Source organism: Anomaloglossus baeobatrachus, chromosome 4 (assembly GCF_048569485.1).
Source record: "Anomaloglossus baeobatrachus isolate aAnoBae1 chromosome 4, aAnoBae1.hap1, whole genome shotgun sequence".
Lineage (NCBI taxonomy): Eukaryota > Metazoa > Chordata > Amphibia > Anura > Aromobatidae > Anomaloglossus > Anomaloglossus baeobatrachus.
Window position 1 is genome coordinate 628,535,815 of NC_134356.1, and position 26,871 is coordinate 628,562,685.

Here is a 26,871-nt window from a genome sequence, read left to right on the forward strand (position 1 = left end):
GCCGCAAAAGCCGGGGACTCTAGTTATCAGCGCGGCCGCCGTAAAAGCGCAGGCCGCGCTGAAGTCCCCGGCGCACTACAAGTGCCAGCCGCGCCGCAGTCCCAGCGGCCGGCGCGACCAATTCCCATAAGTGAGCCTGCTTCAGCAAAGCTGAATGAGGCCATGGCACAGGCGCCGCAGCGCTGATGTCCCCCGGCGCACTACAACACCCAGCATGCTGCGGTGTGAGCGCCAAATGCACGGGGACACAGAGTACCTTGAGGAAGCAGGGCCATGTCCCTGATGTACTCCGCTCCATCCAGCATCTTCTCCAGGGGCTGTAGATGGAGCACGGTCTCAGTGCCTGGAGACCGGTAAATCCCACTTCACCCAGAGCCCTGTAAAAAGGGATGGGGAAGGAATCAGCATGTGGGCTCCTGCCGCCGTACCCGCAATGGGTACCTCAACCTTACAAACACCTCCGACATACAGTGGGGTGAGAAGGGAGCATGCTGGGGACACTATATGTGTCCTCTTTTCTTCCATCCGACATAGTCAGCAGCTGCTGCTGACTAAAAAGTGGAGCTATGCGTGGATGTGTTGCCTCCTTCGCACAAAGCACAAAACTGGTGAGCCAGTGATCCCACTGGGGGTGTATAGCCAGAAGGGGAGGGGCCTTACACTTTTAAGTGTAATACTTTGTGTGGCCTCCAGAGGCAATAGCTATACACCCAATTGTCTGGGTCTCCCAATGGAGCGACAAAGAAAAATAAAAATAATAATTAAATGGTGGAAAAAAATAAAAATAGAGGGGATGAAATGGTGGAAAAAATAAAAAAAAATAGAGATTAAATGATGGAAAAAAAATAAAAATAATATTTTCTTTACAATTTATTTAGAACTGCTTGATCTACAGTGGAAACCCACAAAAATATAATTTAAAAATAAAAACTATTCTAAGGTTTTAGTTTATTAAAATTTAAAAAAAAACAACAAACTTTGTATAAAATAAGGGTTCTCATGCTGTAGAAATGTGTTTAACATCTCTAGAGGATGTATAAGATTAGAGGAGCATGGCTACAGTCTTCCTCTTCTCCCCACCCCTTGAATTGGGCTGAGCTACAATACCAGATACAACCTATACACAGGAGTGGCGCCATTTCTCAAATTAGCCATGATTTGCTAGTTTTATACAACCCCATCTTTAAAGGGGACTTTATGTTTTGCTTAACCCTCAAATCTCCGGCCCCCACCATTCAGTGCTGCTCTCGTACTCTATCATTGGGTTTTCTAGCCACAGCAGTTGCCAGATTCTCCTAAAGGCCATGTCTGAAAGAAGTATGGTGAGGATTTATCCATAGGATAGGTAATAACTTATAGCTTGGTGGGGGTCTGATCACTGGGACATCCAAAGATCACCAGGAGCAGTACACTTATTATTTTAGTGTGCATGCTGGACTGCCGCTCCATTTATTACCTATGGGCAGAGCGCAGCTCCGCAGCAGTCCCATAGTTAATAAAATACATAGGCGGTTAAATATGTGCACGGCTGCTCCAATCTCACTGGGATAAAAGAATCCCGCACTATAGATCTATAGATGTCCAAGTGGTTGGACCGTATAGATATGCAAGGTATTACCTACTCTGTGGATAGGGGATACCTTCTCTTTACCAGACAACCCCTTTAAGTTAAGGAGTTGGTGAAGCTCTGCCTAACAGTCTTTGATTTATTCAATATGGCTTGACATCCTAAGTGCTTCTCAAATCCTGTGCATGCGCCACTCACTTGATTGGCGGCGCACATGCAACTCACTATACTTGCGGCGCATGCGCCACTGACCTGACTGGCGACGCATGCGCAGGATTTTAGATGATGTACCCTGGTCCTCCTGGATGTCAATTGAGCCATAGTGGGCAGATGAAAGGTTCAGCATGCTTGACTTCTAGGCAGACCATGGATGATAGTTTAAGGATAGGGATACATAACATTTGTTGCGCAACACTTGACATCCCATCTAATGATTTCCTGGGGTGTCGCGTTGCGACAGCCATCGATTACAACATGTTTATAAAGAAGCTTCATTTTCTGTTGCGTCTCGTGACTCACTTAACCGTAGATTTCAATGCACGTCAGGTTTTATTTTACATTAAAATCATAGCCCTAAAATAGTCGCCTCACAGCACGTTACACAGATGTCTGCCGTTGCGCAACCTTTCTGAGAACTGATGTCGCCATTTCGCCCTACCCGCAGCAGTTATGAGGCCAAAACACATTTACTGCTACTTCCCTCAAACAACAACAACACAGTATACTGCTATAGAGTATATACAGGGTGGTCCAAAAGTAGGTGGACAGTATGTGTAATAGGGTTATCAAACATGGTGTAAAGTGAAACTGACTCAGTTGCCATTAGCAACCAATCAGATTCCACCTTTCATTTTCCAAAGAGTCTGTGAAGCATGAAAAGTGGAATCTGATTGGTTGCTAAGGGCAACTGAGTCAGTTTCACTTTACACCATGTGTGATAACCCTAATACACCTACTTTTGGACGACCCTGTATACTTTTTTTCTACCTTTTGGTCCGAAATATAGACCATTCATAAACAGAGGTTAATTTTTGGGGAAAACAGGTAATTTTTGCCCAGATATGAGAATTATTTTTTTTCCCTGTATAATTACATGATTTATTAAGAGCTGTGCCAGGTCATGGACGAGGCCTACATGAAGACTGAATGGGTAAAGTGCCTAAATTATTCCTTAAGAACAAAAATAAAAGTGAATTATTATTTTTTTCTAAGTTACATTATTTATGTGCTTAAAGGATAAAAATATCAAAAAATAATAAAAAAAAATAAAATAAAAGGGTGATGACATATGGACTGGTATAATAGTAGGGTGCAGCCACTTTGGGGCCAGTAAGGCAATCGGAAAAAGGAATCAAGATGACGTTTGGAGACAGAACACTGTTTAATTGGTGAATGGACCATGATTCGAGAATAAAAAACGCCCGTTAGTCAGTAATACCAGAAATAAATGGGCATTTTCCAGAAATCTATTATGGATGAATAGAAAGGATGGGGAATATGGAAGTGCATCTTGTCCTGATCTCCCTCCAAAGTTGACCATCCTCACAAAAAAAAAAAAAAAGTTTTCCGCCCCTGCAGAGCATCACGAACCCCATCATCACTTTGCAAATACTGAACAAGTATCACCCTCACAATCTTACATGGCTCCCCAATATTGCCAATGTGTCAATCCCGCGCACCCTCCACCGGTTCCGCAGAGCACTACCACCATGCCCCGCAGATGAAGAGAGCACACCCTTCTGGCAGGGTAGACAAAAACAAAAAAGGGGGGGGGGGAACGATAAGGATGGGCAGGAGTTAGAGGTGAGCAACAGAGGCAAACTGGCTGAAACCATAAACATAAATTATTATTGTTTGTTTTTTTCTTTTATGTATATGCAGCAAAAGTAAAATGAAATGAAAATATAATAAAAAAAAGACTTTATTGCATGAAATCAGTTACAACACAGACTTCTGTGCCTGCTTGCTCAGGAAAATGAATTGGGGGTGTGGGGGAGGAGAATGCGGAAGGGGAGAGGGGGGGAGGAGAATGCGGAAGGGGAGAGGGGGGGGAGGAGAATGCGGAAGGGAGGAAAGGGAGAGGAGAATGCGAAAGGGGAGGGGGGCAAGAGAATGCGGAAGGGAGGAAAGGGAGAGGAGATTGCAGAAGGGAGGAAAGTGAGAGGAGAATGCGGAAGGGAGGAAAGGGAGAGCAGAATGCGGAAGGGAGGAAAGGGAGAGCAGAATGCGGGAGGGAGGAAAGGGAGAGGAGAATACGGAAGGGGGAGGAGGGAGGAGAATGCGGAAGGGGGGAGGGAATGCAGAAGGGGGTTTACACTATCTTTAAAAAAATAAAAAAAAGTGGGAAAACAATAGGAAAATTGGGTGGAGAATACAGGAAACAGAGCGTATGGCACATAAAGGATTTAAGTTTTGTTTTTTTAGGTTTTTCTGTTTTTTTAACAGTTCAAATTATATATATTTATATATAAAATAAAAAAAGAACAAAAATAAAAATAAAATAAAAACAAGAGTAAAATTACAGAGACAGGGTATGGGTCGGAAAGTTCCAGGGAAGGCGCGTTCGTATCAAATTAATTAACAGGGTGATCAAAACAATTAAAGATCCCCCTCCCCCAACCATCCCACCTCCCTCCCCACCATGCACGCACAAAATACGCACACATGTACACACACATTCACTCACACTCACAGGGCCCGCACTAAACTTAGGGCTGGTACAGCTACTCTGCATTGCTGCAGGGCCTACAGACTAAGGGCATAGGGATTGTTGCAGACTATTGGATTGTGTGCGAGCAGATCATTGCACCAGGTGGTGGCGGCGGCGAGCTGGACTCCTCGAGATTTCACAGCATATTGTGGTCGTCTGAACGTTCGATGCTACAGTGTATACAGGACTCCTTTAGTTGGTCTAAGACTTTATCACGCGCGGTAAATATTTAGCTCCGAAGCCCATTCGCAGGTTTAACACTCACATGTTGAAGCGGAGAATACGAGGACACCGCCCATTGCGATGGGAGAAGGCCTGCTGGGCGAGAAAATGGAGACTACGGAGGAGGGGGGCGTCATTATTATTATTTTTTTTGAAGGCAGCCATGCAATGTAATGGGTCAGCCCAGCAGAGCGATAGTAAAATACATAGAATGGTGTTTAGAACAAAGTCAGAAGAATACGTAATAAACCATGCAACTCCATGTGTGTGTCTGTATACAGCCCACCCGCAAGTATACATGTAAAGCGATATACAATGCAATGATGTGCAGAACGGGGCTTTTCCAGGGAAGGGGACACGACTATTTTGCTTACGTTCTACTGGATTTACACTGAGCCGTTTCTACGTCCTTAAGAGAAAAAAAGGGGGATTAATACCTGAGTTTCGAGAGCAATTTGGGTGTACGAGGACAAACATACACACACACACACACGTACACAGCGTGAAAATAAGATGTATACAATATTATAAAAAAGAAAAAAAACAAAACAAAAAAGAAACAAAAAATAAAAGTACAATCATTGCAGGCACATAGAAATGTGTGTACAAAACCATGGGCGATCATCGAGCAGTCACTGCTGTACGTGAAATGCAGCCGACATGTACACGGTGAGGGACGTCGGGTACGGGACATGATCTGCGGCTGTACGCTCCGAGCAGGGGGGTCTCCACTAATGCCACAGCCGCTGTGTGATCGTGCCGTCTCGTGTCCGGTAAAAAAATGTCCGACACGTACGCCCCATGCATCTCTGCCTGGTACCCGATGACTAAACTCAAAGTGCAATGGCGGAAAAGGTGAGTAGATGTAATAGTATAAAACAAGGCTAAATGGGCTCCCCAAGAGCTGCGAGGACATTTTGGATTATATACACCAGGTCATCGCGATTTGTTTGCGCACACAATTAGCAATGTTCTGCAGCCCTCTTCGCCCCGACACAAACAAGCACACTTTGCACTGTACCCAAACGCCTGTCTCTTGCGCGTGAACCTCATTCAATGCAGAGCGCTCCTTCCCCCCCCCACTTCTCACAGAAAGTGGGTTATAGAGGGATACCTCTGCCCCTAACCCCAGAGAGTCTCTGCTTTTTCCAAATAGCTCTGCCACAAGAGGGGGAAGGGGTGGTATGAAAAAACAGAAGGTTTTTTACTGCACGATTATCCATACTGAGGCCATGTGTGTCCTCGCTTTCGTATCAACACTTCTGGAGACTCCCAAGTTTCCATGTACGAAGGCTGGGGATAAAAATACATGAGGGGCATATGAACGTCAACGTCTCTTGTAGGGTGGTGTCCCCTCTGCCCCTCAGCAGTGACATTTAAAAAAAGGAAAAAAAAAAAATTTCAAAAAGAAAAAACCCCCTCAAGAAGGTGAAAATCACGGGACAGGGCTGAGTGGAGTTAAGTGGTGGAGGTGGTGACGGTGCGAAGCTTGAAGTCTCAGGAGAACAAGTTCTGTTCAAATATCTCCATCAGGTCACTCTGAAAATTCATGTCTATAGAGGGGGCCATCTGCAGGAACAGGAGACAAGAAAATGAGAATCAGTACGCAGGGTCTACAGTGACCGCACCGACAACGTGATGCTGGGGGCTTCTTACCGCCTGTCGCCGTCTTCTCTCCTGCTCTCTCCTCCTTTCCATTTCTCTCTGATCCATGATCGGCTGTGAGCTTTGTGTAGGTGGTGGAGCGGCAGGAAGGGTATTTTGCACGTGCTGCTGCTGCTGTTGTTGTTGTTGCTGCTGTTGCTGCTCCTGTCTCCTACGAGCCTCTTCGTGCACTTTACGTGCTTGCTCCTGAGCGTCATCTTCTTCCCGTGATCTAGAGCAAAGAAATTATATCAGGGGTCAGGGTACATAAAACCAGCGTCTCCAAATAGGCAACATGCACCAAAACAAAGTAACTCTAAATTCTGGATGCGTTGCAGGATAAAGAAACATCACTCGGGAAGTGTCAGAGGAGCAGCATCGGGAACATACCTAATCTGCTCACTCAGCCGTGGAGCAGGGCTGAGACAGGAGACAAAATAACCCCTCGACTTGGAGGACAGAGCACAAAGGTTTTTACTTCTCCAGATTCAGTCAGTCTCTATGCCCTGTTTTAAAGAAGTCAGATTGACTGAGCAGGAGAGAGCAATGAATGTGGATGGAGTTGGAGGAAGAAAGGAAAACTTGCGCTCAGTCAGCAGAGTTTTCTTTGTTTTTTTTTCATCCTGGCCACGTCAGAAGTTACATCACCAGCTCCCAATATAAGTCTATCACAGCCACAGTGAGGCTCTCAGACTTGTATTGCCTGATGGAGAAGCGGTGATCGAAGGTGAAGCCACCAGAAGGTCACACACCACCGAAGCTTGATGGAGAAGCGGTGATCGAAGGTGAAGCCACCAGAAGGTCACAAACCACCGAAGCTTGATGGAGAAGTGGTGATCGAAGGTGAAGCCACCAGAAGGTCACACACCACCGAAGCTTGATGGAGAAGCGGTGATCCAAGGTGAAGCCACCAGAAGGTCACACACCACCGAAGCTTGATGGAGAAGTGGTGATCGAAGGTGAAGCCACCAGAAGGTCACACACCACCGAAGCTTGATGGAGAAGCGGTGATCCAAGGTGAAGCCACCAGTAGGTGGAGCATATGACAGGGGGCAGGGGACTTAGATTTAAAACACCACTACACCGGGGAAGTTTTTCAGGAGGAAAATGCTTCAGGACATGCCAAAGTTTTCTATCTTGCAGCTTCTTTTCGGTCAGTTTTTAGGAAGTCTTTAGCAGCCACTTCTTTTATTTTTTCACTTTTTCCCCAAACTATTGAATAAAGTAGTGAACAGCTTTCCTGTAGTCAATACCTGAGCTCAGCCACTTTTGCCGGTAGCCACAATGCTCAGTTATTGTACACTGTGTGTTGTTGACATGAATCAGTGCTGCAGACAATAATAGACACTGGGAGCAGCGGTGTGGGACCAGGGAAGGAGGAGTAAAGCACAATTTGTTTGCTTTTTTAACCCTCAACTGGTGAGGTGGGATTTTTGTCACGCAACTGGTGATGTGGGGCTTCCTATACCCCAGTGTTTAGAAATCTCTAATTTTTACAGAAAATGTAAAGATCACGTTTGTTTTAATCGTTTTCTTATTGGTGATTGAGTACACATGAGTATACCAAATTTTTGACACCCACAAGTATCGGAAAATGTAATACATTGATGATTCATACCAGCATTTTTCAAAGAATGCCTGCTGGACAAAATTTCCCTGGGGTGTAGAAAACCCCACCTCACCAGTTGAGGGTTAAACTCCAAGAAGGGGACAGTGGTATTCCAAGGCCAAAAAATATTAAAACCTGATGTTAAAGTAAATTCCTAACCTTCAGGTTAGGGCATTCGAGGCTCAGTTGAGGTCTTACCTCATCCTCTCCTGCTCTCGTCGCATCCTCTCGGCTTGCTCAGCCTGCAGTTTCAGAGCCTTCTCCCGCTCTTCCTTTTCTCGAGCGGCACGTCTAAAGAGCTCAAAGCTATCGCTGGATGACTTCCCAGCTGATGTGGGGGTGACCGGAGGCTTCTTCACCAGACTGGCCCAGGAGCCCATACTTTTCATTTTCAGATCCTGCAGGGAAATTAGACAAATCGCACATAAGAAAGGTAAAGTGCCCGTTAATGTATGCACAGTATAAACACCGTAGGCGCTATGCACACTGCATTTCATCATCCCATTGAAGGACATGACTATACACTGTTTAGCTGAGCCCAGCAGAGAAAATAAGCAGCATGGGAAAGACCGAAAGAAAGAGAAGAAAAGAAAGAGCAAAGAAAAGAAAGAGAAAAAAGAGAATTTTGTTACTTACCGTAAATTCTTTTTCTTATAGTTCCGTATTGGGAGACCCAGACCATGGGTGTTTAGCTTCTGCCTCCGGAGGACACACAAAGTACTACACTTAAAAGTCTTAAAAGTGTAGCTCCTCCCTCTGAGCTTATACACCCCCTGGTAGCCAGTCCTAGCCAGTTTAGTGCAAAAGCTGAAGGAGAATAGCCACCCACAAGTAGAACCGAGTAAGAACCGGAACAACCGGAGACTCTGTCCACGACAACAGCTGGTGATAACACACGGAACAAGAAAATTGTCAACAGGCAACAGGGAGGGTGCTGGGTCTCCCAATACGGAACTATAAGAAGAAGGGAATTTTGTTACTTACCGTAAATTCCTTTTCTTCTAGCTCTTATTGGGAGACCCAGACGATTGGGGTATAGCTACTGCCTCCGGAGGCCACACAAAGCACTACACTAAAAAGTGCTAGGCCCCTCCCCTTCTGGCTATACCCCCCCGTGGTATCACGGGTTCTCCAGTTTTAGTGCCAAAGCAAGAAGGAGGAAAGCCAATAACTGGTTTAAACAAATTAACTCCGAGTAACATCGGAGAACTGAAAAACCGTTCAACATGAACAACATGTGTACCCGCAAACAACAAAAAAATCCCGAAGGACAACCGGGCGGGTGCTGGGTCTCCCAATAAGAGCTAGAAGAAAAGGAATTTACGGTAAGTAACAAAATTCCCTTCTTCTTCAGCGCTCTATTGGGAGACCCAGACGATTGGGACGTCCAAAAGCTGTCCCTGGGTGGGTAAAGAAATACCGCATGTTAGAGCTGCAAAACAGCCCTCCCCTACGGGGGTGTCACTGCCGCCTGCAGGACTCTTCTACCTAAGCTGGCGTCCGCCGAAGCATAGGTATGCACCTGATAATGCTTGGTGAAAGTGTGCAGACTGGACCAGGTAGCTGCCTGGCACACTTGTTGAGCCGAAGCCTGGTGTCGTAATGCCCAGGACGCACCCACGGCTCTGGGTGAGTGGGCTTTTAGCCCTGAAGGAACTGGAAGCCCCGCAGAACGGTAGGCCTCTAGAATTGGTTCTTTGATCCATCGAGCCAGGGTGGCTTTAGAAGCCTGCAACCCCTTGCGCGGACCAGCGACAAGGACAAAAAAAAAATGCATCGGAACGGCGCATGGGCGCCGTGCGGGAAAAGTAGATTCTGAGTGCTCTCACCAGATCTAACAAACGTAAGTCCTTTCCATACCGGTGAACCGGATGAGGACAAAAGGAAAGCAAGGATATATCCTGATTAAGATGAAATGAAGATACGACCTTAGGGAGAAACTCCGGAATGGTGCGCAGCACTACCTTGTCCTGGTGGAACACCAGGAAGGGAGCCTTGGATGACAGAGCTGCCAGCTCAGACACTCGCCGAAGCGATGTGATCGCAACGAGAAACGCCACCTTCTGTGACAGGCGAGAAAATGAAACTTCCTTCAGAGGCTCGAAAGGCGGCTTCTGGAGAGCAACTAGTACCCTGTTGAGATCCCATGGATCTAACGGCCGCTTGTACGGGGGTACGATATGACAGACCCCCTGTAGAAACGTGCGCACCTTAGAAAGACGTGCTAGACGCTTCCGAAAAAAAAACACGGATAGTGCCGAGACTTGCCCCTTAAGGGAGCCGAGCGACAAGCCCTTTTCTAACCCCGATTGCAGGAAGGAAAGAAAAGTAGGCAATGCAAATGGCCAGGGAGACCCTCCCTGAGCCGAGCACCAGGTTAAGAAAATCTTCCACGTTCTGTGGTAGATCTTAGCAGAGGTGGACTTCCTAGCCTGTTTCATGTTGGCAACGACCCCTTGGGATAATCCTGAAGACGCTAGGATCCAGGACTCAATGGCCACACAGTCAGGTTCAGGGCCGCAGAATTCCGATGGAAAAACGGCCCTTGGGACAGTAAGTCTGGCCGGCCTGGTAGTGACCACGGTCGGCCGACCGTGAGATGCCACAGATCCGGGTACCACGATCTCCTCGGCCAGTCTGGGGCGACGAGTATGACGCGGCTGCAATCGGATCTGATTTTTGCGCAGTACTCTGGGCAAGATTGCCAGAGGTGGAGACACATATGGGAGCCGGAACTGCGACCAATCTTGCACTAAGGCGTCTGCCGCCAGAGCTCTGTGATCGCGCGATCGTGCCATAAATGCCGGGACCTTGATGTTGTGCCGAGACGCCATTAGGTCGACGTCCGGCACCCCCCAGCGGCGACAGATTTCCTGAAACACGTCCGGGTGAAGGGACCATTCCCCTGCGTCCATACCCTGGCGACTGAGGAAGTCTGCTTCCCAGTTTTCTACGCCCGGGATGTGAACTGCGGATATGGTGGATGCTGTGTCCTCCACCCACATGAGGATTCGCCGGACTTCCTGGAAGGCTTGCCGACTGCGCGTCTCTCCTTGGTGGTTGATGTATGCCACCACTGTGGAGTTGTCCGACTGGAGTCGGATCTGCGCTCTTTCTAGCCACTGCTGGAAAGCTAGTAGGGCAAGATACCCTGCCCTGATTTCCAGAACATTGATCTGAAGGGTGGACTCCTGCTGAGTCCACGTCCCCTGAGCCCTGTGGCGGAGACAAACTGCTCCCCACCCTGACAGACTCGTATCTGTCGTGACTACTGCCTAGGATGGGGGTAGGAAGGATCTTCACTGTGACAATGAGGTGGAAATACGCCACCATTGCAGAGAGTCCTTGGCCGTCTGGGAAAAGGAGACTTTCCTGTCCAGGGAGGTTGACTGCCCGTCCCATTGGCGGAGAATGTCCCATTGAAGTTGGCGCAGATGAAACTGCGCAAAGGGAACTGCCTCCATGGCTGCCACCATCTTCCCTAGGAAGTGCATGAGGCGCCTTAAGGGGTGCGACTGGCCTCGAAGGAGAGACTGCACCTCTGTCTGCAGTGAACGCTGCTTGTTCAGCGGAAGCTTCACTATCGCTGATAGAGTGTGAAACTCCATGCCGAGATACGTTAGTGATTGAGTCGGTGACAGATTTGACCTTGCCAAATTGATGATCCACCCGAAAGTCTGGAGAGTCTCCAGCGTAACATTCAGGCTGCGTTGGCATGCCTCGAGGGAGGGTGCCTTGACGAGTAGATCGTCCAAGTAAGGGATCACCGAGTGTCCCTGAGAGTGCAAGACTGCTACCACTGCTGCCATGATCTTGGTGAACACCCGTGGGGTTGTCGCCAGACCGAATGGCAGAGCTACGAACTGAAGATGGTCGTCTCCTATCACAAAACGTAGAAAAACGTTGGTGCTCCGTAGCAATTGGCACGTGGAGATAGGCATCTTTGATGTCTGTTGAGGCAAGGAAGTCTCCTCGAGACATTGAGGTAATGACGGATCGGAGGGATTCCATCCGGAACCGCCTGGCGTGCACATGATTGTTGAGCAGTTTTAGGTCCAGAACAGGACGGAAGGAGCCGTCCTGTTTTGGAGTCACAAAGAGATTGGAGTACAAACCCTCGCCCTCGTTCCTGAGGGGGGACAGGGATCACCACTCCTTCTGCTCTTAGAGCGTCCACCGCCTGCAGCAGGGCATCTGCTCGGTGGGGAGGTGGGGCCGTTCTGAATAATGGAGTCGGAGGACGAGAACAGAACACTGTCCTGTGCACGTGAGCACAATGTCCGTCACCCACCGGTCTGTGACCTGTGGCAGCTAAATGTCGCCAAAGGCGGGGAAGTCTGCCATCAACCGCGGATGCGGAGAGAGAGAGAGAGAGCTGAGAGTCATGAGGAGACCGCCTTGGTAGCGGTTCCTCCGGCTGCCTTCCTTGGGCGTGATTGAGCCCGGCCGGAATCTGCGCCCGTCTGAGGTTTTGTAGCCCTTTTGCACGAGGACAATTGGGACCTGCCCGAGCTTGGGAAGGACCGAAACCTCGACTGTACTTTTAGGACAGCTTTAATAGGGTAAGTCGCAGTGCAGACATTGCGGGGTTACGGACGCCTCTGCGGTACAGATGTACATGTGCTCAAGGCCAGCTGCGCAAGAACAGCTGAACAGGTTAGGTTGCCTATACGGCTGTGAATGCCGGAGCAACCGACACGCCGATAGCCTCCTAGACAGATTTCAACCAGAGTCCATCTGTCTGTGAATGGCAACTTTAAGTGAAGCCCCATCTCCAGTGCAACTATGTCTCTAGACGCAAGCCTGGAGATTGGAGAATCCACCTTTTGACCCTGGGTCCAGCGCTTGACCACGTCAGGGGAAAAGGGATAACGCGTATCTTTAAAAAACGTTTGGAGAAAACGCTTATCTGGTAAGCGTGGTGTTTCTGGACTGCTTCTCTGAAGTCAGCGTGGCCAGAAAAATACTCCATATCCGTTTGAGATACTGAAAAGGGACTTCTCCTGCTGTGAAGCTGACTCCTCCACTGGGGGAGCTGAGGGAGAAAGATCCAACCTTCCATTGATGGACGCTATAGGATCATTCCGTAATTCCGTATGGCGTTACCATCCGGTGTATCCGGATTGAGAGCGATGTCAGGATCAAAGTCCTGGAGAGCTGCCTTATCATACAGAGAGTCCTCCTGGGACCCCCCGTTCCAAATGAGGTTGGTCAGGAAGATTGCCCATGGCCTGTCTGGACTGCAAGTCTCTATCTTATGACAATATATCTGTCGAAACTGCAACTCCGTCCCTGTCCTTGGACAGGGTTGACAGGTGGTTTCTTTGGCCACGACTAGTAGAGACCCCGGCAGACGAAGTGCTAGAGACCCCGGCAGACGAAGTGCTACAGGGGAGCATGCACACAATGGGACGGTGTCATGAAAAGCATCCCATGTAGTAAAAACAGCACTGAAAATCTGTGTTGCTTTTTTGCCGCTGCCGACTAGCCATCTAGAAGTATATAGCCAAGAATGGTGACCGTACAGTGCAATGTATAGCATACAAGCATAAAGTACAAATGAACACTGCAGCACAAGCAATACAAGCAGCATAGAAGCCTATGCCCTGGCACCCCTGCTCTTCTGCTGCTGTAGACTAGTCATCTAGGGGAATATAGCCCAGAAGAGTGACCATACAGTGCGATGCATAGCATACAAGCACAAGTACAAATGCACACTGCAGCCCATGCAATACAAGCAGCATAGAAAAAAACCTGTGCCCCAGCACCCTTGGTTTTCTGCTGCTGTAGTCTAGCCATTCCAGGAGAATATAGCTAAAACTAGCGACTGTACAGTGCAATGTATAGCATACCAGCATAAATACAAATGAACAATTCAGTACGTGCAATACAAGCAGCATAGAAAGCCTGTGTGCCTTAGCACACCTGCTTTCCTGCTGCTGATGTGTCGCTCTCCAAGCGGGCATATAGCGACCTATGCAGTTAAAATACACATGTACACACTGCAGTATATATTGGGGTCAGCACTATGTGTGCCGCTTACCGCCCGCCTATAAGCGGGTGTATGGTCGCCATAGTCCTGCCTGGTTGCCGTCTGCGCCCGTCTGTCGAGCTCGTACTGCAGTAATGGCTGCCGGCGTCTTCCCCAGCTCGTGTGAGGAGGGGCGGGCCGTGGGCGTGCCCCAAATCAGAGCGGGAATCCGGCATCCGACAGTGTGCAGTGAGAGGGCTGGAGCATGTAAATAAGGCTCCAGCCCTCGGCGCTGCTGATTGCTCAGCGCCTGTCCCCTTCCCTGAGTGACAGGGAGGGGGCGGGAACGAAGCGGCACTAGGCCGCAGAAGCCGGGGACTGGATTTATAAGCGCCGCCGCCGTAAAAGCGCGGTCGGCGCCCAGTCCCCGGCGAACTACAAGTCCCAGCCGCGCCGCCGCTCCCGGAGCGTCCGGCGCGGTAGTTCCCAATACACAAAGTCACTCAGCAAAGCTGCAGTGACTGTAACCCTTTACTGTCCCCGGCGCACTAGCACACCCAGCAAGTCTGGAGTGTGCTGTGTCTGTGTGTCCGGGGACACAGAGTACCTGTAATGGTGCAGGGCCATGTCCCTGAACGGTACTCCAGCTCCGTATCCAGCAGGTTCAAATGGGTCTGTGGATGGAGCCCGGCGTCAGAGCTTTGAGGCCGGCAGGATCCCACTTCCTCAGAGCCCCTCAGGGGGATGTGGAAGGAAAGCAGCATGTGGGCTCCAGCCTCCGTACCAGCAATAGGTACCTCAACCTTACAACACCATCAACGGGTGAGAAGGGAGCATGCTGGGGGCCCTATATGGGCCCTCTTTTCTTCCATCCGAAATAGTCAGCAGCTACTGCTGACTAAAATCTGTGGAGCTATGCATGGATGTCTGACCTCCTTCGCACAAAGCTTGAAAACTGGAGAACCCGTGATACCACGGGGGGGTATAGCCAGAAGGGGAGGGGCCTAGCACTTTTTAGTGTAGTGCTTTGTGTGGCCTCCGGAGGCAGTAGCTATACCCCAATCGTCTGGGTCTCCCAATAGAGCGCTGAAGAAAAAGAATTTACGGTAAGTAACAAAATTCTCTTTATATTAGTGTGACTGTGTAGGTGACTTGTTACAGAACACACATCCAGCTGCGGTTTGGTCCGGGCAATTACACCTCCGGTTCTACCGGCTTCAGTTTTCCCCTACTGCCTGAGGACATAGAACGACTACACTGACACAGCACATGCAAGATTGTGCATCAGCTACTACAAGTTTCCTGCTTCACTGCTTTTTAGCAGATACATGCTGCCCCTTCCCTCTTTGGCACCATACATATAGGTCTTATTCTGTAGCACCATTCTAATGCTACACACAGTATAGAATCGATGTACTAGCATTGAATACCCTTGACGTATATACCGTTCCAATTATGGGTATGCGAATTGACACAGTGATAAACATATGAGACTCTACTCATTTCCATAACTCCTAGTCCTTTACTGAATAATCGCATACATTTGATTGTGCATGATAATAGTCCATGTTGACGAAGGCCTGTGGCCGAAACGTCCAGTTTGTTGGACCATATTCATTTTTTCTGAAAAAAAGCATTCAAGGAACTATTGTGTTAATAAAAATATTGCATACAACTTTTTGCATTTTGCCTTTTTTCTGGGAGTTGTAGTGTGCCGGGGTTACTCTTTTCTCGGGAGTCCAGACATTGACCCGCTTTTCTTCAAACTCTTTCCAAAAGTCAAACAATCAGATGAGAATGCATGTGTGGATGTATGACCTCCTGAACACAAAGCGATAAACTGGCTAGGACTGGCTACCAGGGGGTGTATAAGCTCAGAGGGAGGAGCTACACTTTTAAGTGTAGTACTTTGTGTGTCCTCCGGAGGCAGAAGCTAAACACCCATGGTCTGGGTCTCCCAAAGGAACGATAAAGAAAAGAAAGAGCAAGAGAAAAGAAAGAGCAAGAGAAAAGAAAGAGCAAAAGAAAAGAAAGAGCAAAAGAAAAGAAAGAGCAAAAGAATAGAAAGAGCAAAAGAATAGAAAGAGCAAAAGAATAGAAAGAGCAAAAGAATAGAAAGAGCAAAAGAATAGAAAGAGCAAAAGAATAGAAAGAGCAAAAGAATAGAAAGAGCAAAGAAAAGAAAGAGCAAAGAAAAGAAAGAGCAAAGAAAAGAAAGAGCAAAGAAAAGAAAGAGCAAAGAAAAGAAAGAGCAAAGAAAAGAAAGAGCAAAGAAACGAAAGAGCAAAGAAGAAGGGAATTTTGTTACTTACCGTAAATTCCTTTTCTTCTAGCTCTTATTGGGAGACCCAGACGATTGGGTGTATAGCACTGCCTCCGGAGGCCACACAAAGCAATTACACTAAAAAGTGTAAGGCCCCTCCCCTTCTGGCTATACACCCCCAGTGGGATCACTGGCTCACCAGTTTTAGTGCAAAAGCAAGAAGGAGGAAAGCCAATAACTGGTTTAAACAAATTCACTCCGAGTAACATCGGAGAACTGAAAACCGTTCAACATGAACAACATGTGTACCCGCAAACAAACCAACAATCCCGAAGGACAACAGGGCGGGTGCTGGGTCTCCCAATAAGAGCTAGAAGAAAAGGAATTTACGGTAAGTAACAAAATTCCCTTCTTCTTCGGCGCTCTATTGGGAGACCCAGACGATTGGGACGTCCAAAAGCTGTCCCTGGGTGGGTAAAGAAATACCTCATGTTAGAGCTGCAAGACAGCCCTCCCCTACGGGGAGGCAACTGCCGCCTGCAGGACTCTTCTACCTAGGCTGGCGTCCGCCGAAGCATAGGTATGCACCTGATAATGTTTGGTGAAAGTGTGCAGACTCGACCAGGTAGCTGCCTGGCACACCTGTTGAGCCGTAGCCTGGTGTCGCAATGCCCAGGACGCACCCACGGCTCTGGTAGAATGGGCCTTCAGCCCTGATGGAACCTGAAGCCCTGCAGAACGGTAGGCTTCAAGAATTGGTTCTTTGATCCATCGAGCCAGGGTGGCCTTAGAAGCCTGCGACCCTTTGCGCTTACCAGCGACAAGGACAAAGAGTGCATCCGAACGGCGCAGGGGCGCTGTGCGGGAAATGTAGATTCTGACTGCTCTCACCAGATCTAACAAATGTAAATCCTTCTCATACCGATGAACTGCATGAGGACAAAACGAAGGCAAAAAGATATCCTGATTAAGATGAAAAGAGGATACCACCTTCGGGAGAAACTCCTGAATGGGGCGCAGCACTACCTTGTCCTGGTGGAAGACCAGGAAGGGAGCCTTGGAAGACAACGCTGCTAGCTCAGACACTCTCCGAAGAGATGTGATCGCTACCAGAAAAGCCACTTTCTGTGAAAGTCTAGAAAGTGAAACCTCCTTCAGAGGCTCGAAGAACGGCTTCTGGAGGGCAACTAGTACCCTGTTCAGATCCCATGGATCTAACGGCCGCTTGTACGGGGGAACTATATGGCAAACCCCCTGTAGGAACGTGCGCACCTTAGAAAGTCGTGCTAGACGCTTCTGAAAAAAGACGGATAGCGCCGAGACTTGCCCTTTAAGGGAGCCGAGCGACAAACCTTTTTCTAACCCAGATTGGTCGCCAGAAATCCCTCTAGTCTGGGTCTCCCAGAGCCTGCTGCCTCTCCCCAGCCAGATCGCATGTGTAATGGCTGCCGGCGTCCTTGTGGAGAGGGGGGGGCGGGCCCTGGGCGTACACCGACGAAGAGCGGGAAGTCTGCTTCCCCTTGTGCCTAGTGAGAGGGCTGGAGCATGTAAATAAAGCTCCAGCCCTCGGCGCTGCCTATTGAGCAGCGTCTCTCCCCTACCCTGATTGACAGGGTGGGGGCGGGAACGAAGCGGCGCTAGGCCGCAGAAGCCGGGGGCTAAAGTTAGAAGCGCCGCCGCCGTAAAAGCGCGGTCGGCGCAAAGCCCCCGGCGCACCACAAGTCGCAGCTGCGCCGCCGCTCCAGGAGCGGTCGGCGCAGTAGTTCCCAATACACAACGTCACTCAGCAAAGCTGCAGTGACCTAACCCCCAGCGTACAGCGCCGCTGTCCCCGGCGCACTACAACGCTCAGCAAGCCCTGAGAGTGTCCGTGCCTGCCGGGGACACAGAGTACCTGAAAGTTGCAGGGCCTTGTCCCTGAACGGCACTCCCGCTCCACATCCAGCAGGTTCTATGGGTCTGTGGATGGAGCCCGGCCCCAGGGCTTGGGGGCCGGCAAGATCCCACTTCCACAGAGCCCTCCAGGGGATGTGGAAGGAAAACAGCATGTGGGCTCCAGCCTCCGTACCAGCAATAGGTACCTCAACCTTACAAGCACCAACCGCGGGTGAGAAGGGAGCATGCTGGGGGCCCCATATGGGCCCTCTTTTCTTCCATCCGATAGAGCCAGCAGCTACTGCTGACTACAAACAGTGGAGCTATGCGTGGATGTCTGACCTCCTTCGCACAAAGCAGAAAACTGGTGAGCCAGTGATCCCACTGGGGGTGTATAGCCAGAAGGGGAGGGGCCTTACACTTTTTAGTGTAATTGCTTTGTGTGGCCTCCGGAGGCAGTGCTATACACCCAATCGTCTGGGTCTCCCAATAGAGCGCCGAAGAAAGAAATAGCAAAGAAAGAAAGAGCAAAGAAAGAAATAGCAAAGAAAGAAATAGCAAAGAAAGAAATAGCAAAGAAAGAAATAGCAAAGAAAGAAATAGCAAAGAAAGAAACAGCAAAGAAAGAAATAGCAAAGAAAGAAATAGCGGCATATCAGATCACAGCCCAGTGATTCTTACTATGAAGACTAACCAAGGTGTTGGTAAACCCTTTTGGAGGTTAAACCCCTTTTGGCTGAAACTAATAGATCGAAGTGATAGAACTCTGCCCCAAATAGAGGATTTCCTGGAAGCCCACCCTAAACCCTGGAATATTAACTTGGTGTGGGACACCCTTAAAGCCTACCTTAGAGGGTGTTTGTCTTCAACCATAACATATCTTAAAAGAGTGACTAAAACTGAGGATGATATAGTAGAGGGGAGACTTAGGGACTTAGAGGCAATATATATATCGGCCCCAACCGATGGAAATAGAGCGGCCTGGATGCAATCATATAGGTTATATATGCAGCACTCTGAGACCAAGTCCAAACGCAAATTGTTCTTTACCCGACAATCATATTTTGAGCTTGGAAATCAATCCAGTAAATTATTGGCATATATGGTTAGGCAACACAACAGTTCAAATACAATATTGGGTATACGGAGGATGAATGGCTCAATAGCTACATCCCCTGAGGATATTTTAGAGTGCTTTTGTGAATACTATAAAACCCTATACACATCTAGAAATCCTCATGGAGTTCAAAGTTGCGTGACATATTTGTCGGATTTGGAGTTTCCCACTTTGAGTGAATCACAACGGGAGTCTCTGGAGGCGGACATCACACTGGATGAAGTGATTACTGCCATCTCGGATATGGCTAGGGGGAAATCTCCGGGTCCAGATGGCCTTCCCATAGAATTCTATAGTAAATATTGTGACGTATTGGCCCCGATTCTTTTAGAGGTTTTCTCACATTTTTCAGCTGACGACCCTCTACCTGCTTCCTTGTACGAAGCACATATAGTCGTGCTGAGGAAGGAGGGTAAAGACCCACTAGACTGCGGTTCATACCGTCCTATATCCCTAGTTAACGTGGATTACAAGATCTTTACCAAAATACTGGCGTCCAGGCTTAATTCAGTCATATTGAGTATAGTTCACCCAGATCAAACCGGATTTATGCCTGGGAAAAACACCTCTATAAATATAAGACGGGTCCAGTCCATAGTGCAATATAGCACACTGGTCCAGGAGAACGAGTGGGCCTTGGCCTCGCTGGACGCGGCCAAGGCAATTGACTCGGTAGAATGGCCATTTTTATTTGCCTGCCTCCAGAGATTCGCTTTTGGGCCTAAATTCAGTAACTGGATTCATATGTTGTATAGGTCCCCGACAGCCAGGATACTAGTCAATGGTGCTATGTCTACACCCTTCGCATTGAATCGGGGCACAAGACAGGGATGCCCTCTGTCTCCAGCATTGTTTGCACTAGTTATTGAAGCTTTGGCAATTAGAATCCGCTCTCATCCACAGATCACTGGAATTACCATAGCCGACCGCACAGATCAAATAGGATTGTATGCGGATGACATGGTTGTCTTCTTAGATCGAGTGCAAGAGACTCTACCGGTGGTTATAGATACTATAGATACATTTGGGGAGTTTTCGGGACTACGCATCAACTGGGATAAGTCGGCTTTGATGCCATTAATGCATGGGTCTGGAATTTCAATGGAGGGTAGGTCACCTTTGCAAGTGGTAACTAGCTTTAAATACCTGGGAATACACATACAGAAAGACCATACACTAGACCTGCAGACGAGTATAACACCACTTCTGGAGCACGTTAAACTTAAATATAACTTGTGGAGCAAGCTACCCCTGTCAGTGGTTGGCAGAATAAATTTAATCAAAATGATATTACTTCCAAATCTTAGTTATACACTACAACATAGTGCAGTATCAGTACCCAAATCCTTCTTCTCAATGTTGAACTCGCTTACTACCTCTTTCATATGGGGGAAATCCAGACCCAAACTTCGGTTATCCATTTTACAGAGATCCAAAAGACTGGGAGGGATGGCTTTACCGGAGTTCTTCCTCTACTACCTCGCGGGACAGCTTAGGGCACTAGAGACTTGGATGCCTGGATGTCAGCTGCCAAACTCTGAGAGTCACTTGGCACACGCGGCTGGGACTGATTGTTTTGTGGGTTTTCTCGAATCAGAAGGACTGACAACACCACAGCAATTACCCCTCCTCAGGTTGGCAAGATTAGTCTGGCGACAAGCCAAGAGGGTGGTACACTTCGAAGGGGTGGTGTCGGAACTCCCATTATGGGGGAATAGCTACTTCCATACTCTGAGAGATCACCCCTCGGCGCAATTCTGGGCCACTCACAGCGTCAGTGCAGTAGGTGATCTTTTTGTCCCGGGAACCACAACCTTCAAGTTCTTTGAACAAGTCCAGATTGAATATAATGTTCCAAGATCACAGTTTTTTAGATACCTGCAGATTCGCAGAGCGATTCAATCCCACATACAGAAAATTGGAGTGAGGAAATTGATATCATCACTTCCTATGATAGGTATTCTAAAATCACAAGGACCTCGAGGCCTCATCTCAGCTATATATACTTACCTGTTGTCGGTGTGGGTGGAGTCGGACCCCTTGCCAGCCCAGGATAGATGGAAATCTCTAATTCCCTCTCTACAGGGAGAGGAATGGGAAGAGATATTGGAATCTCCGACTGCGGTATCCCCTTCGGTTAATAATAAGTTGATTCAATGCTACATTGTCCACCAGGCATACCTTACTCCAACTCGATTATTTAGTATGGGCCGTTCTCGTACATTGGAGTGCCCGAGGTGTCATCTCTCAGGGCAAATTTCATACATATGATCTGGAGCTGTCCCAATATATCTTCGTACTGGCGGGGAGTGACATCTCTGCTGACATCGATTGTGTCGATTCCTGTTTTGTGTGACCCTTTGATATGCCTGTTTGGGGTGGTGGAGGAAGAGTCCTGGGATCATTACATGGCAATATTCCTCAGAGAGGCATTGTTTCTGGCTAGGAAATTAATAGCTCTGAGGTGGATGGGAGATTCGAATCCAACTGTGCGGTCCTGGGTTCAACTAGTCAATGCAACCATAGTCTATGAGCGGGTGGTATATTCTAATAGGGGGTGCCCGGGAAAATTTAACAAAATCTGGGGTTTGTGGAATTCTTCTCCAGACACACTTGCGGAGGTTTGAGGGAGATTATGTGGATAATGGTGGTTCCCGCTAGATGTTGGGATATGAAACACTGTCCAATGGTATATTGAGGTATAATAATGCAATGTGGCTGTTGTTGTTCTTTCTTTCTTCCTTTTTCTATTCCTCTTTCTATCTTGTTTTCAAAATATGGTCAGGCTGATAGTTACAGCTGTTCTTATGCTCAATATAAAATTAGATATATGCAAATGATAAGTAGTATGGATAATAACATTGTTCTATCTTAACTGCTAAAGATATTATGGACTTTATATGACTGTTTATTGTTATATTTAAATATTACTATCTATATACTGAGCTATCTTTATATGGGAAATGTCAGTTGTACCAGGTTTGAAATTGTTAATAAAACGAAGTTAAAAAAAAGAAAGAAATAGCAAAGAAAGAGCAAAGAAAGAACTGGGCTGGACCAAGCACAAAAAAACCCCCCAAACCTATGGCGGCACTGGGCCATACTCCGCACTCCATGTGCCTTTCCCAGTCCTTTCAATGTAGACATGTTGGGCCCAGGCTTAGCTTGGTAAAGCATAATCCAATAATTCTTTGAAAAATGCAGATTACCTTTTTGGGGGCCACTGGTGTCTTGGGCTCCTGCTTTTGCTTCTCCTTCTCAGGTACCCCTTGGGGGGTGATGTTCTGATCTGAGGATCGCACAGGTCGGCTACCATCGATCGGTTTCATCTCTGGCCCTGAATATGGGAAAAGTCAAGTACAAGGATCAGACAACCATCATGTTAATGAGATCACAAAATCAGACCGTCCCCAACTCAAAACACCTGCAGACGTTGAGCATTTTGTTTACATCTGTCATGTGCCAAGTAAAGGGGATGCGCGGCCCACTCTGTGTGCCTTCCCGTGCAGACAGGGGGTGTCAGTGTAACACTGCACCAAGCTGATCTTATGTACTCCTTGGGGTGCGGAAGGTTATGTGTTGGCGGAAGTGACGAGGTCATATTGCGTGGCCCCGATGTACTAGACGTCAGCGTGGGGCTGCAAGGGGCGGTGTTGTGACATATTGGTGGCAGCGGTGGGATGTCTGCATGACCCCCCCCCCCCTTGGCTGTTGATCACATATCGGAAAGAGAAAAATTAAATGGGTTGTGCGGTGCCCATTTCTTCCACCCAGTTCCACATCTTGAATGGAAAGATTGCTCCTGCACTTCAGGCAACCACCCGATGACAGGCAGATATCTTGTACGAGTTGACAGGACATCAATGCCGGGTGTCTGGCTGATCCTCGGCGTGCAGCAGCGTCTCGCCACGCCAGATGTCAAATCAGGAAGAGAGAGGCGTTGCACAACCCCTCTAAGCATCACTATTGCACTTTGCTTCCAGATAATAGTGAGATTAGAAGAACCCATTCCTTGTGCCAGAGAATTCTCTCGAGGATGAGAGTCTTTAAACAATCAGAAAAGTCTGGAGAACATGTAGAAATCGCTCAGGAATATCTGACATGACATAAGTGACATCTACACTCACGCGGCTGTTCATGGCTGGAACCTTTAAGGGACTCTGGAAGTTTGTGGGATTCACTCCTCATGCCGGGAGAGAAGCCTTCAGGCCTCAGAGAGGGTGAATGGCGCTTTTGTTCTTTTACCACGAGCGGCTGAGGCTGCAACACTGACGATCCTCTCAATTCCTGGCGGAGTAAACAAGTGGATTAGGAGTAGTTAAAAAAGAAAAATAATACTGGAAGAAAGTCAAAGCAAAGATGCACTGAGAGTTTACCTGCTTCTTAGGCTGCATGGCCTGCGGTGAAGGTGGATGTGGTAGACCTGCAAACGGAGCCACCTGCGGTGAATGGAGGAGGATCGGTGACGGGGCCTCTCTCATGTGACCTAAACAGAAGAAATCAGGTAAGTGCCCATATCATGAGTCGCCATCCCTTTAATCAATAGCTTGTCCATACACAGGAGGTTTGTAAACCCAGAGAAAGGCTTCAGTTCAGATTAGGCACCCAGTATACGAGATATGCCTTGACGCGGCTACTGGGCAGATATTGGAATGGCCATTTTTGTATACTAAATAGGTACATTTTTTCTTATGCATTACTGCTAAAGGAAATCCTATCTATATGCTTACATTCATGATTTTCATGCTTCAGCATTTCAGAGTGCAACTGTGTCTTTTTTTTGTCATGTTCAGTTATGCACCTGTTCACAGTTTTGGGAGTGCGTCAGGATTTTTTTTTTGTCTAGATTAAAAGGGGGTCATTAAATGTGATGTGCACCCCTCACCCAGAGAGAGGCTTCAATTCAAAGTAGGTACTCCGTATACGAGTCATGCCTTGACGCGGCTATTGGGCAGATATAAAAATGGCCATTTTTGTATGATAAATACAATGCTGATCTCCTCACCTCCAGAGTACGGCTCAGATTTCTGCTGCCGAGGCGATGGGTGATGGTGTTGGATAACTTGTTGCTGCTTGGCCTGCTGATGTTGCACAAGCTGTTGGTGCGGAGGAACCAAAGGGCTTTGCAGAGTTGGGTGTTGTGATGAGGGCGGTGGCGGTCCTGGCGGCTGCTGTTGGGACGTTGCAGGAGGAGTCTGTAACTGGTGCACATGGGAAGGAGGAGGTGGTTGGGGGGCAGTGCTTACAGAGGAAGAGGAAGGAGAGGGGTAAGGCAGGTTCGGCAAGTGACGCACTGACTGGGGAGGGACACTCAGAGGGGCTTGGTTTTGCACTTTGACAGAAGGGAGGAGCGGCTGCAGAGGAGATTGGGTGGGGGGCTGCTGCGATTTCTGTAGTTGCTGCAGGTATAGGGCCATCTGTGCAGTGCCAAGGTGAATAGGCGAAGGATGGAGATCACTGTTGGGAGATGGAGGACCGTCATCTTCTAAAAGCACGTGGGGAGGCTGTGGATGATGATGGTGGGAATGAGAGACTGGTTGGTGATGCGTTTGTGGAGGAGGGGGTGAAGCGGATGGAGGTCGGACAGGTTTTGGGGGGAGAGCAGCTGCACGGTTTGAGGGGCGAGAAGGCTGTTGGGGCATGGCGTTGTGCAGAGCTGTAAATAAAAAGAAAAGCAGGATCAGTAACAGAACATGTTCTCACACGTGGGTAGATCTAGTGTCACTGTGCAAATAAAAACAGAAATGCGCTTTACCTGGCGGACTAACGAGAGCATGTTGGTTGAGATGAGGCGGCGAAATGCGTTCCGGCTGACCACCTGTTAGATGTGCTGGAAGATCAGGTGTCGGGATGTGCAGACCTGCCTGCCCGTAGTGAGTAGAAACGGCTTCAAAAACACTAGCAGGATGGAGAGGATGATGAAGGGCTGGATGGGACGAGTCCAGGCTGGGAGGAGGAACATACGAGGGCGGAGGGTTAGGGGAAGGTGGCTTCATGGCATTGGAAGGTGGCGCAACAGACGGCTGAGCAGGGTGAGACTGATGATGATTCTGTAGAGGGGAAGAAATAGAAAATTAATAAGAGTTGGACCCAAATGTGCACAGAAGTTTCATTATTTTCATATTGGCAATTATTAATCTATGTCCTACACGATTGTGAGTTTAGAGAGGACTTGTACCAGTTATCGATCCCATCCCCCATGACGGATTATGCGTTTATGGGGGGAGTCTAGAGCAAAACACAGCTACACTCATGGGCTGATAGTAACACCCCATCATTTCATAGAGATAATAAGTAACACCCCATCATTTCATAGAGATAACAAGAAACCAATCATGTGACTCCACTTATAGGATGAAAACAAAGCAAAATTGGAATAAGGCTGCAACATATTACAGTATAAGGCTGCAACATATTACAGTATAAGGCTGCAACATATTACAGTATTGTTCAGATTTAAAGACGCACTTTTCCTCCAAAAAATTTGGGAGGAAAACGAGGAGTGCGTCTTATAATCTGGATGTAGCTTACAGGGAGGTGGTGGAGAGGGGTAGCTGGAGGCAGGGACAATGCTACAGAATGTGGGCCCTGTTCTGGGCTGCAGGTGCTGTGCGCTGCAGGCTGTGAGGCAAGCGCCATCCTGAAAATCTCGGTGGTGCAAATTTCAAGAATTGGCGCCTGGAGTCGGTGCATGCACAGATTGAGCTCTCAGCTCAAGATCTCATCTCTGCATGCGCCGCCTCCGGCTCATTGATCTCCCAGCAGCAGACTTAGGCTAGTTTCACACTTGCGTTGGACGGGATCCGTAGCATTGCGTTGTGTGACGCATGCAACGGATGCGTTGCATATAGTGGCACAACGCAATGCTACGGATCGTACAAAATAACGCAATCCGTTATAGGTTTTTTCCTTGACTTTACACATCTGAGCATGCGCAGGTGTGTAAAGACGGATGCGTTAACGGAATCCGTCAAATGACACATTCTAACGGAATCCGCCACCATAGGCGTCCATTATAAAAACAACGGACGCCTAACGGATTCCTGCAGGTTGCGTTTTTTTGACACTCCGCCAAGTGCAGAAAAGAAGGGAATTTTGTTTACTTACCGTAAATTCCTTTTCTTCTAGCTCCAATTGGGAGACCCAGACAATTGGGGTGTATAGCTTATGCCTCCGGAGGCCACACAAAGTATTACACTAAAAGTGTAAAGCCCCTCCCCTTCTGCCTATACACCCCCGTGCATCACGGGCTCCTCAGTTTTGGTGCAAAAGCAAGAAGGAGGAAAAAATTATAAACTGGTTTAAAGTAAATTCAATCCGAAGGAATATCGGAGAACTGAAACCATTCCACATGAACAACATGTGTACACAAAGAACAACAGCCCGAAGGGAACAGGGGCGGGTGCTGGGTCTCCCAATTGGAGCTAGAAGAAGAAGGGAATTTTGTTACTTACCGTAAATTCCTTTTCTTCTAGCTCTTATTGGGAGACCCAGACGATTGGGTGTATAGCACTGCCTCCGGAGGCCACACAAAGCAATTACACTAAAAAGTGTAAGGCCCCTCCCCTTCTGGCTATACACCCCCAGTGGGAACACTGGCTCACCAGTTTTAGTGCAAAAGCAAGAAGGAGGAAAGCCAATAACTGGTTTAAACAAATTCACTCCGAGTAACATCGGAGAACTGAAAACCGTTCAACATGAACAACATGTGTACCCGCAAACAAACCAAAAATCCCGAAGGACAACAGGGCGGGTGCTGGGTCTCCCAATAAGAGCTAGAAGAAAAGGAATTTACGGTAAGTAACAAAATTCCCTTCTTCTTCGGCGCTCCATTGGGAGACCCAGACGATTGGGACGTCCAAAAGCTGTCCCTGGGTGGGTAAAGAAATACCT

General features: G+C 48.1%; 1 protein-coding gene across 2 annotated transcripts in view; it reads right to left on the reverse strand.

The window, feature by feature from the left end:
- Positions 1 to 2,503: 2,503 nt before the first annotated feature.
- BRD4 (bromodomain containing 4) overlaps positions 2,504 to 26,871 on the reverse strand; it is a 162,487-nt gene continuing 138,119 nt past the window's right edge. For both annotated transcript variants that reach the window (XM_075346360.1, XM_075346359.1), the window contains 8 exons: positions 24,734 to 25,028; positions 23,984 to 24,634; positions 23,355 to 23,464; positions 23,106 to 23,265; positions 22,188 to 22,315; positions 7,951 to 8,150; positions 6,156 to 6,375; positions 2,504 to 6,068 (listed from right to left, as the gene is read on the reverse strand). In XM_075346360.1, the coding sequence (XP_075202475.1) occupies positions 5,997 to 6,068; positions 6,156 to 6,375; positions 7,951 to 8,150; positions 22,188 to 22,315; positions 23,106 to 23,265; positions 23,355 to 23,464; positions 23,984 to 24,634; positions 24,734 to 25,028 (1,836 nt within the window). In that variant the 3' untranslated portion in view covers positions 2,504 to 5,996. The remainder of the gene's footprint in view (positions 6,069 to 6,155; positions 6,376 to 7,950; positions 8,151 to 22,187; positions 22,316 to 23,105; positions 23,266 to 23,354; positions 23,465 to 23,983; positions 24,635 to 24,733; positions 25,029 to 26,871) is intronic.